This window comes from Panthera uncia (assembly GCF_023721935.1).
Source record: "Panthera uncia isolate 11264 chromosome C1 unlocalized genomic scaffold, Puncia_PCG_1.0 HiC_scaffold_4, whole genome shotgun sequence".
Lineage (NCBI taxonomy): Eukaryota > Metazoa > Chordata > Mammalia > Carnivora > Felidae > Panthera > Panthera uncia.
In genome coordinates this window covers 47,843,595-47,860,634 of record NW_026057585.1, presented here as the reverse complement: position 1 = coordinate 47,860,634, position 17,040 = coordinate 47,843,595, and the positions used below count along the sequence as shown (strand labels likewise).

Genomic DNA, 17,040 nt, shown 5'->3' with positions numbered 1-17,040 from the left:
TTCCCTGAAGCTGGATTTTTAAAGCACAAATCTGATCGTGTCATTCTTTGTCTTAAAAACCTTGAATACAGACACCTGGATGCCTCACTCGGTTAAGGGTCCAACTTTTGATTTCGACTCAGGTCACGATCTCGTGGTTCCTGGTGTTGAGCCACTCGTTGGGCTCTGTGCTGACAGAACAGATTCTGCTTGGGATTCTTTCTCTCCCCTCTATCTGTGCTCCTCCCCTACTCCCACTGTGCTCACAGGCACGCTGGGGCACACATGCATGCTCTCTCTTTCAACAAAACAAAACCAACAAACAAAAACCTCTTGAATAGCTTTCCTTCCTTAAAAGGTAGAATTTACATCTCTTCGTATAATATGTAAGGCCTTTGAACACATGTCTTCTTATAATCTTATAAATCAAATGTCCCACTCTTCCTCAAACATGCCATGATTTTTCACATTTTACTATGAACAGTATATGTCATTTTCTCTTTTAGGTGCATGTTCTCCTTTTCTTGACAGGCTGTGTCTTCCAGGCAATTTGCAGCCCTGTGCTTCTATGACATTCTCTACATGTTTTTTTAATTGCATATATTATAGGGTATTGTAATTATTTGTTTGACAGTTTCCTCCACTACTGTGAGCTCCATAAGGGTACAGATTTTGTCTGTATCATGACAAGTCTCTCCTCATACTTAGTTGACTTATTCATGATTGGTCTCCCATGTATAACACAAGCCCTGTTACATAGTAGACTCTCAAAAAGAACTGTTGAATAACAGAATATTGAATCTGGTAGGATTTAAACCCTTTCTTATGCATTTGAAAGTGTAAGAATCAATATGTCAACATATGCTGTTTGGGTGACAATTGTCATTTATTTTTTTATTATTAATTAATTTATTTAATTCAGTGGCAACTTTGAGATTGTTGTGTTTTGTTTTAACTGTTGTACTGAGATATAATTCACATACCATAAAATTCACCCATTTATAATATACAATTCCGTGGCTTTTAGAATACTCACAGGTTGAGTAGCCATCACCACAATCTAATTTTACAACATTTGCACTATCTCCAAAAAAAATCCCTGAAGCCATTAGCAGTCATTCCCATGTCCCCTTACCCCCAACCTCTAGAAACCCTAATCTACTCTCCATCTCTATAGATTTGCCTATTCTGGACATTTCATACAAATAGAATCATGCAACAGCTGTTTGTTTTTTATTACTGGCATTTTTCACTGCATATATTTTCAAGGTTCATCCATTTTGTAATATATATTTGCATGTATTGCAAAATAATAGTACAACATATGGATATAACACATGCTGTTTATCCATTCATCAACTGATAGGCATTTAGGTTGTTTCCATTTTTTGGCTCTTGTGAATAATACTGCTTTAAAGTTTGTGTTTTGTGTGGACATATATTGCATCCTGGAGTATACACCTAGGGACTGCTGGGTGATATGGAAACTCTATGTATAACATTTTGAGGTATGGCCAAACTGTTTTTCAAAGTGGCTGCACAATTTTAAATTCCTGCTAGCAATGTACAAGGATTATAATTTCTTGACATTCTTACCAACACATATTATTGTTGTAGTTGCTTTTAAAATTAGTTTTACAGTATTGTGGTTTTTACAACTTTCAAATGTCTTGTGAAAGTTTCTCAACTAATCCTGAGTTTATGCAATGTTATCAAGTCTATAGGGAAGTTAAAGATGTTGGTATACCTGGATATGTCAAAAAACAGAATAGAAACAGTTGACATGGAAATTTCTGGATGTGAAGCCCTTGAGGACCTCTTACTGTCATCCAATATGTTGCAACAGTTGCCCGACTCTATAGGTAAGAATATTCTATTGTGTCATGAATGTTTATGTGAAATATATGAAATTTTCTTTTTTGGCGTAGTCTTAGTTTATCAGTAGATATAGGGAATATACTGTTAGCCTGACTGATAATAATGAATTACAAACTTCATTATTCAAGTTCATTATTACTGGTATCATAGTATTTTACCAATATCTTAAAATGAAATGGTAAATAATTGTCAAACTCAAGAAGGCTCTACTATTAAAATACATGATCCTACCAAACTGATATATTTTTCAATTCAAATCTTTTAAGTTGTAAAATGTTACTGTAAAAAGTAGATTTCTTAGATTTAGAGTAATTTGATAACCATGTATATCATCTTTTATCACCATAAAATCACAATAGCTTCTATCCACAGAGTGTTGCTATATCCTATTTTCAATACTGTTATAACACTGCTATAATCTGAAAATAACATAAATATATAATAAATATAAAATCTCTTTGTAGTTCTATTATTTAAAAAAAGATGCATTTTCTTTTATATGCTGTTAAGATTCATGACAGCAGAGAATGTCTGTTAGTATTTATCAAGCACCCAATCCATCCATTTTTGTTACAAATTTTTATATGAGTAAGGTAACTAAAGAATCTAATTTAATAATAAGTAAACTGTTTTGTGTACATATCTCACTATTATTTATGAGAGGACTTAGGAGGATAATCAGCAAATTACCTAACTTTGGGTGTTAGTTTTTAAACACTCTTTGAATACAATGTGTCATATATTCTTGAATTTATTAAAGCTTCTGAAAATTAAGTTACACCTAGGTACTCTAATTAGAAGGAAGCTAGAAGATAAAGCAGTTTTCCAAATTTTTCTTCACTATTTGCTTCCATTTTCATATTCCTTCAGGCTAATAGAGGATACTAGTTTTGAAAAACAGGCTAGAATTTCTTTCTGTCTAGATTTAATAACTTTTTGATTTATATAATCACATACTGTATTATAACAGTATTTTTCCAACTCATTCCATTGTAAGACTTATCTGACAGTTTTATTAGGCACTTACACATTTCCAGGCTGTTTCTCTGAAAATTCTGATTCAGTAAGTTTGTGGTAGGCCCTCTAATTTGTTTTTATTAAACATCCTAGATGAAACTTATAATTAGATAAGTTTAGAAAATACTCTTTTATGTTGTAGAAAGTGAGGAAGTGTAATGGTTAAAAAGAGCATCCTTTAATTAAGATGACAGCGATGATCATCTAGTCAAGATAACCACCTAGTCAAAATACATGCCTTATACTCCCACTCCAGAAACTTGGGAGTCAGGGGAGGTAACTACAAAACTATCAGGCAGGGAGGGGTGAGCATCGGTAAAGAGAAAACATTCACTTTCACAAATGAGCATGCAAATGAAAATTTTAAAGGAAAACTAATGTTATAACCACAACCAAAAACTCAAACAAATAGAAAAATTTACCCAGGAGAAACCGAAGTCACCAAGAAATGTAAAAAATGATTTTTAAGTATGTGTAGATTGTCAAATACACAAAAGTTTGAATAACATTCATAAAAATAATAACTAATAAAACAAAAATAAGAACTCTTACTAAGAATAGGTGGTTTTTTAAAAAAAAATTAGAAATTCTGGAAATAAAAATGGCACATAGTAAAACAAAAGATGACATAATTATTTGTTTAACATATCTTCCTTTAAGAAAGAAGACCAGGAAAGTAGCTTTCTGGTCTGGGGAAGACAGCATGGATAGGTGATAGAAAACATCAGATTGGATACTTGGCTGACATAAAGCCAACTAGGATAGACAGGTGATACTATGTATTTTAATACCTTAATTAAGAATCTGAATGGTTCTCAAATTAGGAAAGTAACTTTGTGATAGTAGCTTACGCCTCAGACAAGATCTTTAAACTCTATTGACCTTTAAGGGAAGATTACATTTATGCATCTGCAGAGTTGCCAGAGTCCCTGATTATACACGTACAATAGCTGACTTCCCTCCAAAAATCCCCTTCTTGATCAAGAGAAGTATCTGAGATAGGAGACTGAGAGCTGTGTCCTCAGGCCCTAAAAGAATTCATAGATTCTGATTGGGATTGATTCTGATGGGAAATTACATCTTGTCTTCTTTATTTTGACATTATTGGGCTACCAACATTTAAAACAACAAAAGATAAGAAATTCCATAGTACCAATAAAGGAAAATAGCAACTAAAATTAAAATCTTTACTTCCTTCACATCTATTTTAGTTCTACAGCCGTGAGGTATTTCAATGGAGTGATTTACTCAACAACCCCTGCATGCTGAATCCCTTTCCTTGTCTGGTTCCAGGGAAAATGAAGGGGGCTCTTTTGCTCTTCTAGAGAGAGCTTTAATTAATTTTTTTTTTTTACTTTCCAAAATAATTTATCTTTTTTACTTAATGGTTAAGGACACAGACTTCATAGTCAAGTTACCTGAGTTCAAATTCTGGCTTTTCTATCTTACTAGCTTTGTGACCTTAGACCAGCTACTTAATCTCTCTGCGCTCAGTTTCTTCATCTATTAAGTGGGGCAGTAGTAGTACCTGCATCATGGGATTATTTTCAGCAATAAGTGAATTCATATATATAGAATTGCTTAGGATAGTAACTGGCACATAGTAAGTGCTTGTATTAGCTACTATAATAATATGATAATTATTATAATCTCAGATTTGATGAGCACACAGCTATTTGGTTTTTCAAAGTTTTATTACATATCTGTAACTGTCGTGTAAATATTAGCTATTTTGATAACAAATCATATTAATGTTTAAAACATTGCTGCTTATTATATATTTATATATAAGTAGCGAAAACCATAGTAAAAGGCCTCCTCTTTCTTTCTCTTCAATACTTCTTAGTTGGGAGTGTAGGATAAAGAGGTGGGGAATTAGGGAAAAACCCAAATAGAGGGAAGGAACAAGATAGAATGCCTTTGATTCCTGTAGAGTAGAAGAAGAAAGCCCAAGAAGATATGATATAGAAATGCAGTAAAGGAATTATCTGCCTGAGGAAGTCATGAGCAATGAAGGTAAGGTTGATGCTCTATTTCTGCTCTACAGACAACCATATTCCTATAGAAGCTCCAGAATCTGTCCAAAGAGCATCCTCTTAGAATATGTGAGTGACAAAGTTGCCACATCACAAATGAGTGTGATTCCTTTAAATCCACAGACATGGAACTAAGCAAAGAGACCTAACTTGCTTCCACCTTTAAAGCTGCAGAAGCTTCTATCAGCTGTCAGAGCCTCTACTCCATTCTTCGAAAAACTTTGTTGCATCGACCTTTTGGTTTTAGTCCCTAACATGCTTCAAGATTTTTTCACCACTACTTTTAGACTTAAGTACTGTCATTCTCTTAAAGGATACCTTGCAACCTGGCTTCATGGTGTTTGCACAGCCATTTGTGACCTAGCTCAAAACTTCTTATGACCCAGTCAAGTGATGTGGAGACTGTCAACCACCTTCTAGCTCCGTTGGTGGGCAGGTGCAGTCGTTTGATTAGGGCTACCAAGTCATAAAAACTTTAGCTGTAATTCATCGTCCCCTGTTTGCTTTTCACAGTTGATGAACAAGCTTAGGAGTTCTTTCATATTTCCAAGGTTGACATTTTTTACATACACACTAGAGAAGTGATTCACTCACCCTTTAAACATAGATAAATATGGCAGTGGGTGACCAAACTTCAGAGACAAATTACCCCAGTGAGAATTGTCGTCTTCCCCAGGTGCTGCTATCTTCAGCAGTGTATCCTGGGGGCACAAGCTGATGTATTAAGTTTTGATATTTTGTAGATATTTTCTCACAGCAGTTTGACAGTGAGACCCTTTCTCTTCACTAGAGATTCTGAGTGCTTCTACAGAATATGTAACTGAAGGTACTGCAATTTTAAGTGCAATGATTGGTTTTTATTTCAAATATATTCTGACTTTATGCTTTTAAGGAATCCTCAGAATATTTGAGGTGGATGGGCATGATCTACAGCGATGCTTTTCAAAGCACATTCATCAAACACTAGCTGAACAAGACCCTGCACACTTACACGAATTCTGCAATAACTTTGGAGAGTCACATTGCTACATTAATATATTAAAAGCTCCTAGGAAAACTTCATTTAAGAAATATGTTTAATGTTGTTTAATTTAGTAATTCCCAAACACATTTTACCATGGAACCTACCATATCCATCAAAACTAGTTTTCTGCAAAACAAGTAGCCTACAGCTTATATGCATATTTCCAATGTAAAACAAAAAATAACCATGCTTTGCCCTTGGACTTTGGCTATTTAAGCCATATTGATACCAAAGATTAAATTATGGCTGGGTAAAGGAAGCTGTACTTCAATTACTCTGTGGCTATTACTCCTTAGAACCCTGGGAATAGAGTAGGCAGTAAGGGTATGGAAGGCATAAATCTGACAGTGAAATATAAATAGTTGAAACTTCAATTCTTGGCCACTTCTACTCGGTATATTAAAATTGCAAGTTTGTGTACTTTCTGCTGATCCAAGTTCAAGGATTTATGGTAACAAAAAGAGTATGAGGTCATATGTTGTAATTTTCCAAGTCCATAATTATAATCACTGCATCACAATACCTCAGTGCCCATTTGTTGATCATTAGGCTTAATTCAGATTTGTTTTTAATTTGTATCACAAATAAAAAATGTTATTTTTTAGTGCTTACGAATTAATTATACATTAAGTCACAGCTGGCTTAAAATTTTTCATCTGGTCCATTTGCAGCAAAATAGATAAGGGAAATGTGGTAGTATTGCTGTCAACTTAAGTTTCTATGGAGCCCTACATTTTGTTTATTTGTCTGCTTTGATGTACTTGAACTCCCACTGATGTAGGTAAAGTTTTTGCAACTGAACAGTCAAAACTAGAGCACATGCAAATTTGTAGGTTTATTTGTAGGTTTATATGAACAGAGTGCAGCCTATTGGCATGACAAATATTCCTCACAAGTGATTCCTTTTCTTTCATATTGTATTTTCTGTTAGAGATCTGTTCTTATGTATTAATAAAACTTCTTCTCTGTTTTAGGTCTTTTGAAAAAACTAACTACTCTCAAAGTAGATGACAATCAACTTACAATACTACCCAATACAATCGGAAAGTAAGTGCCAAATTTTCATACCAGTCAGCCCCTCTAAGCCAGAAACAAAACGATATGTTAGATTTTTTACTTCAAAACATTTTCTATCTTAATTTACTTTTATATCTGAACATTGCATTGACATTTAACTATATAATATCACAAGAAATAACTATGACTTTTTCTTAAGCAAAGGGATTACCTAGATCTTCAATTATGTTATTGCCTATAATTTCCCAGATACTATTAGCTTGATGTTTTTGACTGAGTAGAAGCTCTAAATTCACTTGGATATGTCTTACAAAATCAAATCGATTTGTATAAACTCTGTAGTCTATACTACCATTACACTATAAATGATTTATATATTATGTTAGTAATTGTTTTATAGCAATAGTGCCATATAATAGTACTGTAAAGGTTACTTATAATAATATAATAAAGTTATATTACCAATTGATATTTATGGAAGTTCAATGTATTTTTAGAAGCCAAAGAGATAGACACCTGTTTAACATGCATTTTTTAAATGGCATATGCCAATTTTATTATTTCAATGCTAGCATTAAATATTAAATACTAATGGGTGATGGGTATTAAGGAAGGCACTTGTGTTGAGCACCGGGTGTTATAAGTAAGTGATGAATCACTAAAATCTAGAACAATATTCTACCTCAGGAGTAGAATTTAGTGATTCAACACTTAGATTTTAAATAAAAATTTGAAAGAAAATATAAAGAAAGAAAAAATAAATATGAAATACTAAATAATCAAATGGAAGTGCAGAGCTTGTTCAATTGAATTTTTATAGTTTGTAGTAAATTATATTGCATTTCTCTTAAATTTTTATTACAAATTTTAATGTGGTTATTCTTGAATTTTTTAATTCAGTTTTTATTTCAATTCCGGTATAGTTGACATACAGTGCTATATTCGTTTCAGGTGTACAATATAGTGATTCAGCAATTCCATATATCTCCCAGCAATCATCACACAAATGCGCTCTTTAAATCCCCATCACCTATTTTAGCCATCTCCCCACCCTTCTACCCTCTGGTTACCATCAGTGTGTTCTCTATAGTTAAGCATCTGGTTCTTCGTTTCTCTGTCTCTCTGTCTCTCTCTCTCTCTTTTTTCCTTTGCTTGCTTTTTTTTCCTTGCTTCTTAAATTCCACACAAGTGAAATCATATGGTATTTGTCTTTTTCTGACTTATTTCATCTAGCATTATACTCTCTATTAGCTTGCATTTTTGAAAGCTTCAAGATGATGACCTCATAATTGCCTTTTAAGGATAAAATATATTCCATTTATTTGAGAGCAATCTCTTCCTAATTTTATGTTGCCATTAACATTTGGTTCACGATTCTTTAAGAAATATGTATTGTTATCAATGTTTCACTGAAAATGCTTTTGTTTATAACTTGTGTGAAGTGAGGAATTGATAGACTCTCTTCATTCTAAAATTATGTAAGTTCATTGTATAGGAATCTTGCCTCACACGTCAGTATGAAGAATTACAGAAATCCATAATTTAACAGATTTGGGTATATTTGGGGAGTGAGGGAAGAGTGGCCATTTTTTAAAGTGAGATTTGGGGCACGTGGGTGGCTCAGTCAGTTAAGCATCTGACTTCAGTTCAGGTCATGAGCTCATGGCTTGTAAGTGTAAGCCCTACATCAGGCTTTGTGCTGACAACTCAAAGCCTAGAGACTGCTCCAGCCTGTCTCTCCTTCTCTCTCTGCCCCTCCCCTGTTTGATCTCTCTCTCTCTCAAAAAACTAAACATTAATTTTTTTAAAGTAATATTTAATGTGTGTAATTGGCATGTAATAAACTGCACATACTTAAAATCTACAATATGATAGGTTTTGACATAGATCGAAAGCCATGAAACCATCACCACAATCAAGATGATAAACATATTCTTCAATCCCAAATGTTTCTTGTCCCCTTTTCTCTCTCTCTCCCCTCCTCACACCAAGTTGGCAAGTAACCGCTGATATGGAAAATGGATACGGAAAATCCAAGAGTAGAACAATTTGACTAAATTCAAATACCAATATCCAAACTTTAGAAAGTAGTAAAAATTTCAGCTATTTTTAAAAATCTCATCTATTTTTAATATTTTAATGTTAATACCATGCAATATATTTCTCTCTGCATTTATTCACATTGTCTCCAATATAGAGAGAAATTAACTTTCCTTTGGGGTACACAAAAGTAATCATCTTTATCAGCCTGATGCTTGAAAAAAAAAAACAAAACAACTCTTCCTATATAATTATATTCTTAGGCACTAATTTTCTTCTTTAGGTCAATACTCAGGAGAAACTGAATTCAACTCCATTTACGCCTACAAAGATCATGCTTGATATTTTACCACTCATGTTCACATAATTTTATATAAATATATAAATTAATTACCCTAACTCTGTGAAGACAAATTAAAAAGGGTGGATAATCTAAAAATACACAAAGAAAAGTTGCTTTTTTTAGTATGCAACTTTTGGTGTGAATTTGGTGTGAATTCGGATGCTAGATTAGCTGTGAATTTGGATGCTAGGTTATTTCCATACTTAGTCTTCTTTTAAGCGTTTTAATTTTTAAAAATTAATAATTATTTGCCTTTGAAGGTATGAAAAAATATTCATCAAAGATAAATGGGCCTATTTAACTCAGAAGTTGATTACTGGTTTAGAGGGATAAAGGTTAAGAATTTTATCATAGAAGCTCATTTTTTTTTAGTTATTTTAAGTGTCATTATCTTAATTTGATTATTGTTTCAGGGAAAATAAAAGGAAAGTATTAGAGACATGGACTGAAAAAAAAAAAGGTGAAAAAACAAACAAACAAAAAGAAGCCACTGGGAAGTGTGTGGGAAATCTCTATACCTTCTATTCACTTTTGCTGTGAACCTAAGACATAGTCTTCAACAAAAAGGAGAATGACTGACAAACTGGTTATTTAAACTTGGGTTTTTGCCAGACATTTTGTCAAAAATGAACAAAGTGAGCTCATCGCTTCAAGGAAAACAACTGACAGAATTTGTGACTGACAATAAAATTTGAGCTGTCAAGCAAAAATTGGAATTTTGGAAAATTCCTATCTGCCACTGTGAGCTTGACAGCTTCCCAATACTTATAGGCTTTTCTGATAAGACTAGTATGATATAAATTAACATAATTTGTTGATAGTGTATTATGAAATGTGTCAACATCTGGAAAACCTGTACAACTCAGTGAAGCAACGCTTTCCAAATAACCAACACATGAGTTACAAGATCAGGCATGAGTAAAAGACCCATTCAAAATGCAGAATAGGCCAGTTGATTTTAATGTATTGGTATGAAGAATAAGAAAAGTTCATTGATATAGTTTCAGATTCTACATTGCAGTTATCCCCTAAAAAACAGCCACTTTGAGAGTTTTGGTGTAGTATCAAAGAAGAATCACAATTATCCAAAAAGACTATTGAAATACTTCTCCCTTTTCCAACTACGCATGTGTGTGAGGCTGGATATTTTTATGCACAATTCAGTCAAAACAATATATCACAACAAATTGAATACATAAGCAGATAGGAGAATCTAATATCATCTATTAAACCCAACATTGAAGAGATTTGCAAAAATAAAAACAATGTTACCTTTTTCACTAAATGTTTTTGTTTAGAAAAATATCATTACTTTGAATAAAAATGTTATTTATCTTAACATGTTATAGGTTTATTATTATTTTACATAATAATTATTTTTAAAATTCTTGTTTTAATTTATTATATAGTAGATACCAATAGATATAAAAAATATAAACGCAAGTTTTTAGGGTTATCAATAATTTTTAAGACTATAAAGACCAACAAGTTTGAAGGTATCTGTTTTATATCACATCATGGTTTTTATAGTAAAATTACAAGACCATTTTCTAACTTATATTCTCACTTCAACATAGCACTTGCATATATATAATTTGAATTTGCATGTATGGCAAAAAATATATATCTAAAATTTTATAATATACTTTAATAAGCAATCTGTATGAAGTAAAAATAATAACAATAGCAATAATAATAATAGTTTTATTTTTCTTAGGGAATTCAGAATTGATACATCAGAGGTTCAGTGCAAAGGCTAGAGGTGAAATTTGATTATGATGTTATTTAATGGCATCCCAGATCACATGCAAAAAGTGTTTTGTGAAAAGAATAGTCGGCATTTTATTATTAAACATTCTACCTAAACTCTCCAAAATCCTGGAAATGTTATGACCAGCTGTAGTGTTAATCTCATTCTACACATAGAATGTTTCAATATGTTAGACTTATCTTTGTTCATTTTTATTTTTATTTTAGAGAGAGAGAAAGCATGCTAGTGGGGGAAAGGGCACACGAAGAGAGAGTGGGAATCTCAAGCAGGCTCCATGCTCAGTGCGGGTGGACCTGACATGGGGCTCAGTCCCACGACCCTGGGATCACGACCTGAACTGAAATTGAGGGTTGGACACTCAGCCAACTGAGCCACCTAAGTGCTCCTCTTTGGTCATTTTTAATAGTCCAACTAGTAAAAAGTGCTGGAAGAATTAATTTTTCAACATTTTTCACAGTTGAAAAAGATTCCATGACTTTTGTGTGAAATGACTTGTAAAAGTGATTATTTTTGTTGTCCAACATTAAATTGTACCTAGGAGTTCCAGCCACTTGAAGAGTCAAATATACAATGAAAATAATAAATAACTTTTTTTTTACTCACATGGCACCAGATACCATGTTTTGTGCTTTACCCCGATTCTTATTTAAAGTCCCCATTAACACCATTCTGTGTATATTATTATCTTCCCATCAACAGTTAGAGACTGAGGCTGAGAGAAGTCAATAGATTTCATAGCTAAGCTGTCGATTGACCTATGATGCCTCTTAATACTATATATGATAATTGTATCCTACATTTCATAGTATTTGGTAATTTAATGGGTCACACTGCTGTAGAGGCAAAGGATTTTCCATAGTAAGAAAAACTGCATACTAAGCCCTCTCTTTCTTAGCTCCATTGTCTTGGTCAAAAGTCATAAAAAGTTGGGGTTCCTGGGTGGCTCAGTTGGCTGAGCTTCCAACTTTGGCTCAGGTCATGATCTCACAGTTTGTGGATTTGAGCTCCGTGTCAGACTCTGTGCTGACAGCTCAGAGCCTGGAGCCTGCTTCCGATTCTGTGTCTCCTTCTCTCTCTGCCCTTCCCCCATTTGTGTGTGCTCTCTCTCTCTCTCTCTCTCTCTCTCTCAAAATCAATAAACTTTTTTAACAATTAAAAAAAAGCAATAAAAACTCAAAAATGTGAATGGAAATTTTTAAATGTCATTCCCTCACAGTGTATGGTCAAACAGAAATATTTCTGGACTGGAAACCAGACAATCTATGTAATTTAGCAAAGCTGAGTAAGACCTTTCTTCTTGATGGGCCTCAGATTCCTAACGGATAGTGCAAGGAGCACTGCCTGTGGAGTCAAACATCATGGATATGAATATTGGCTATGCCACTTACTGTGTGAACTTGGACAAGTTATTTAACCTTTCTGTGGCTCAGTTTCCTCACTTATAATTTCTACCTGCATCTAAAATTCTCTAGTTCTCTGATCCCGATGTTTAGCTTATATGATATCAATACCCCAGATAGTAAATTCCAGTAGTCTATGTACTATACTGTTATCACAAGAAAATAAGTGAGCTTTATTCTAGGTACCTGAACGCTAAAACATTCTTCCTTCTGTTTTCCTGTTTCATAGACGGATACATAAGAAACTAGAAATGTACACCAGTTTGGGGAGGAGAATGCGGGAGCTGGTGAATAGAGAAAAATAAGAAGACTTGATTTTATCAAATACTCTGTAGTTCTTGACTTTTCCATTATGTAATGTTATTCTAGTCAAAAATTAAAGACAGGGGCACCTGGGTAGCTCAGTCGGTTGAGCATCTGACTTCAGCTCAGGTCATGATCTCACGGTCTGTGAATTTGTTCCCCACATCGGGCTCTGTGCTGACAGCTTAGAGCCTGGAGCCTGTTTCAGATTCTGTGTCTCTCTCTCTTTGCCCCTCCCCCACTCTTGCTCTCTCTCTGTCTCAAAAATAAATAACTGTTAAAAAAATTTTTTTTAATTAAAGACAAAACACACACACACACGCACACTTCACTGGATGAAACTGAAATCCATTTACATAAATATTCAAGTTTTTACATGGTCTAAACTGGTGGTTTTCAACATGTGGTTGTCTGATTAGCAGCATCAGCTTCAACTGGGAATTTGTTAGAAATGCACATTCTGAGACAAACCCAGGTCTACTGAATGAGAAAATTTGGGCGTTGCGCCCTCAATCTCTGTGTAAACAAGACCTTTAGGGGATTATGATATGCTCAAGTTTGAGAACAACTATCTAGATTCAGCTTACAGTTATCAGCTAACTATCTTCTCAAACCTGAATCTGTTGTGCCTGCATCAGAATTACCTGAAGTGCCAGTTTAAAATGAAGCTGCCTTGGAGAGGAAGTTTACCATAGTGTTGATAGCTTTGGTTCTGGAGCCAGAACTTCTGGGTTCAAAACCAGGCTCTTTGATTTGTTATTGGGCAACAAAGCCTTAGATTCCTCCTTATAAATAGAAATCATAATAATAATGCCTACCTCATAAGAATGTTGTGAGGATTAAATGTATTAATAAATAGAAAGTGCACATATTCAATAAATGTTTTCAAAAAATAGTTTGATAAAGTAAAAAATTACTGACTTATTTAATTTGCATTTCCGGGTTTTGGATTCAAGAAATACATTTACTGTTTTTACAACGTAATTCTTATTTCTTCTGCCCACCCAGACTGCTACAGCTTCCTCTTCTAAATCAAAAGCTCTAGTACACCTACAAAGTAGACCAGCATTTTCTGAATTATATTTCTCAAAACAGTTATTATTGGGAATTTTAATAGGTATGACACAAAGATAAGTTTCATGGACAGATAAGTTTTGGGAACTATATATATAAGGTAGAGAACACTCTTAACTTGTGATATTTTTTCATTTGTTATATAAGTTCTTTGTTTATCTTTTGTATCATGATTTAAACTTTTCCATTATTTTGCCACGTCCTACCAACTGGAATATAGGCTCCTTAAGGTCTGAGATCATGTCTTGAGAATATTTAATCTCCTTCATTGTACCTAAGCAGTATGGCAGAGGGGCATGTTTGCAAGCCTTGGAACTAGACAGATTCCAATCCTGGCTTCTCCACTGATTAACCTAATTGACCTTGGACATGTCACTTCACATCTCAGAACTGCAATTGTTTCATCTGAGAAATGGAAATAATAATTCATCTCAGAGGTTGTTGTGAGACTTAGTGTTAGATAGCCTTCAATAAATTATAATAGGCTTTAATAGTAATAATCAAAAAGACATTTATTTACTGCTGTTTATGTTCATTTGTGTGATGATTAATAACATGATAGCATCAAGTTCTTAGAAAAATGTTTTATACTGATTTGCAAATATAATAATATATTGTCTTAGTCTTCTCAAGCTACCATAATAAAATATCACAGACTAGGTGGCTTAAACAACATAAATTTATGTATCACAGTTCTGGAGGCTGGGAAGTCCAGAATCAAAGTGTTGGCAAGATAGGTTTCATTTTGAGGTCTCCTCTTTTGGCTTAAAAGCAGCTACCGTCTTTCAGTGTGCTCACACAACCTTTTCTTTGTGATGCCCAAAAAGAAAAACAGAGAAAGAGGGAGAGAGGCTGGTTCTCTAGCATCTCTTCTTATAAGGGCACCGATCCCATTATGAGGGCCCCATCCTCAAAGACATCATCTAACTCTGATTTACTTCCCAAAGGCTCACATCTAAACACTATCACACTGGAGGTTAAGACTTTAGAATATGAATTGGGAAGTGGGACAAAAACATTCAGTCCATGACATACATATTTGAACTTATAAAATATACTCTCAAGAAAAGCAGTGTTTTAGGGGTGCCTGGGTGGCTCAGTCAGTTAAGCGTCCAACTTCCACTCAGGTCATGGTCTTGCCGTTCATGGGTTTGAGCCCTGAATGGGCCTCTGTGCTGACAGCTCAGAGCCTGGAGCCTGCTTCCGATTCTGTGTCTCCCTCTTTTTCTGCCCCGCCCTATTCGCACTCTGTTTCTCTCTCTCTCAAAAAATAAAGAAAAACATTAAAAAAGAAAAGAAAACAAAAGAAAAGAAAAGAAAAGAAAAGCAGTGTTTGAAATTATTCTATGCTTTTTAGCAGAGTCCTCAAAGATAAGCTTTTAGAATCATAGTATTTGGTTGAAAATCTAAGGAGCTAGAGAGAGAAATTTAAGACACAAAAGAAAAAGATTATAATGTATTTCCTGAAGTGGTCGAGTTATCCTTACAGAAAAACTAAAAGTTATTGAGAAAAGTACAGAGAAACGATCAAATGGAATTTCATTTATGATTGTATAAGATTCCAGTTAAGGGACAAAACCAGCAATGATTTCCATTTAAGAGCCATTGTCCTCTACTGCCTAGTTTCTCCTTCACTCCCTGTCCCAATATTTTAGGATTGTGACCATTTATGGGCTGTCGCCAAATTCTAAATGCAGCATAAATGCAATGTTTCTACTTTTTTGTTGGTTAAAAAATCTTTCAGTATCCTATCTTGAAGCATATAGAATCTTTTTTTTAGTTTATTTATGTATTATATTGAGAGAAAGAGAGCGTACATGCAAGCAGAGGAAGGGTAGAGAAAGAGAGAAATCCTAAGCAGGCTCTGTGCTGTCAGAATTGAGCCCGACGGGGTCAGTCCCATGAACCACTAAATCATGACCTGAGCCAAAATCGAGTCAGACACTTAACCAACTCAGCCACCCAAGCAACACGTATAGAATCTTTTTTTAGTGGTCTTCTTCAATGGCAAAGCTATTTTCTACTCATGGGTTATAGATACTTTCACTTAAAACAATACTTTTAAATAGAATTTTACATTTGGGTGGTACTTTTCTCCTATAATAAAAAAAAAATATAGATTTTCTTTTCAGTCAACTTAATTAACTTCCTAAAGGGTCCAAAGGAAGGGAAAGATCAGTGATTACTTTGGAAAAATGGGAAAATTGGGTCAAATGAAAAGTATATTATCTTGATAATGATGGTAACTGTTCAAAATCAGTTAACATAGATGTTTCACGGGTAAAATCTCTAAATGATTGACTACTCCTAACAAATGATGTTTTAACCACAGTTTGACTGATTTCATCTTAGACTGTAGGATTTAGTATAAAAACTGGGTGAGTTTCATTTAATAAACACCATAGAAAAGAATTAGTTTCATTTCTGTTAATTTCTTGCATTATTTAGAAGTAGCACAAGTGACTTACCAAATATTAATGAGAAAATTAAGGGTAGAGTCTAAAACTTGATTCTTGGCCTAAATTAAATTAAATGAAATTTATCTTACAACATATGAAAATAAGGATAATGGCAAAAGTTACTTAGCATTCACTATGTGCCCATTCTAAATGTTCTCCAAACAAGTTTTATATCTCTCCCTTTAGTTATTACAGATATACCTCATTTTATTGCACTTCGCAGATACTGCATTTTTTACAAATTGAAGGTTTGCATTAAGCAACACTATCAGTGCCATTTTTCCAACATCATTTACTCATGTCATGTCTCTGTGTCAATTACGGCAATTATCACCGTAATTCAAACTTTTTCATTATTATTATATTTGTTTTGGTGATTGATCTGTGATCAGTGATCTTTGATGTTACTATTGTAATTGTTTGGGGGCACCATGAACTGCACTCATGCAAGATGGTGAACTTCATTGGTAAATGTCGTTTGTGTTCTAAATTGTCTATCAACCAGGCATTCCCCCATCAACCTCCCTCTCCTCAGCCTTGTCTATTTGCTGAGAAAGAATAATATTGAAAATAGACCAATTACTAACTTTACAGCAGCCTCTAAGTGTTCAAGTGAAAGAAAGAGTTGCATAACTCACACTTTAAATCAAAAGCTAGAAATGATTTAGCTTAGTGAGGAAGTCATGTCAAAATCCAAGA

At 33.9% G+C, this 17,040-nt stretch overlaps 1 protein-coding gene across 2 annotated transcripts in view; it reads left to right on the top strand.

Moving 5' to 3' along the window:
* LRRC7 (leucine rich repeat containing 7) overlaps positions 1-17,040 on the top strand; it is a 454,713-nt gene that overhangs the window by 298,875 nt on the left and 138,798 nt on the right. For both annotated transcript variants that reach the window (XM_049617014.1, XM_049617013.1), the window contains exons 9-10: positions 1,697-1,841; positions 6,909-6,981. In XM_049617014.1, coding sequence (XP_049472971.1) covers positions 1,697-1,841; positions 6,909-6,981 — 218 coding nt within the window. The remainder of the gene's footprint in view (positions 1-1,696; positions 1,842-6,908; positions 6,982-17,040) is intronic.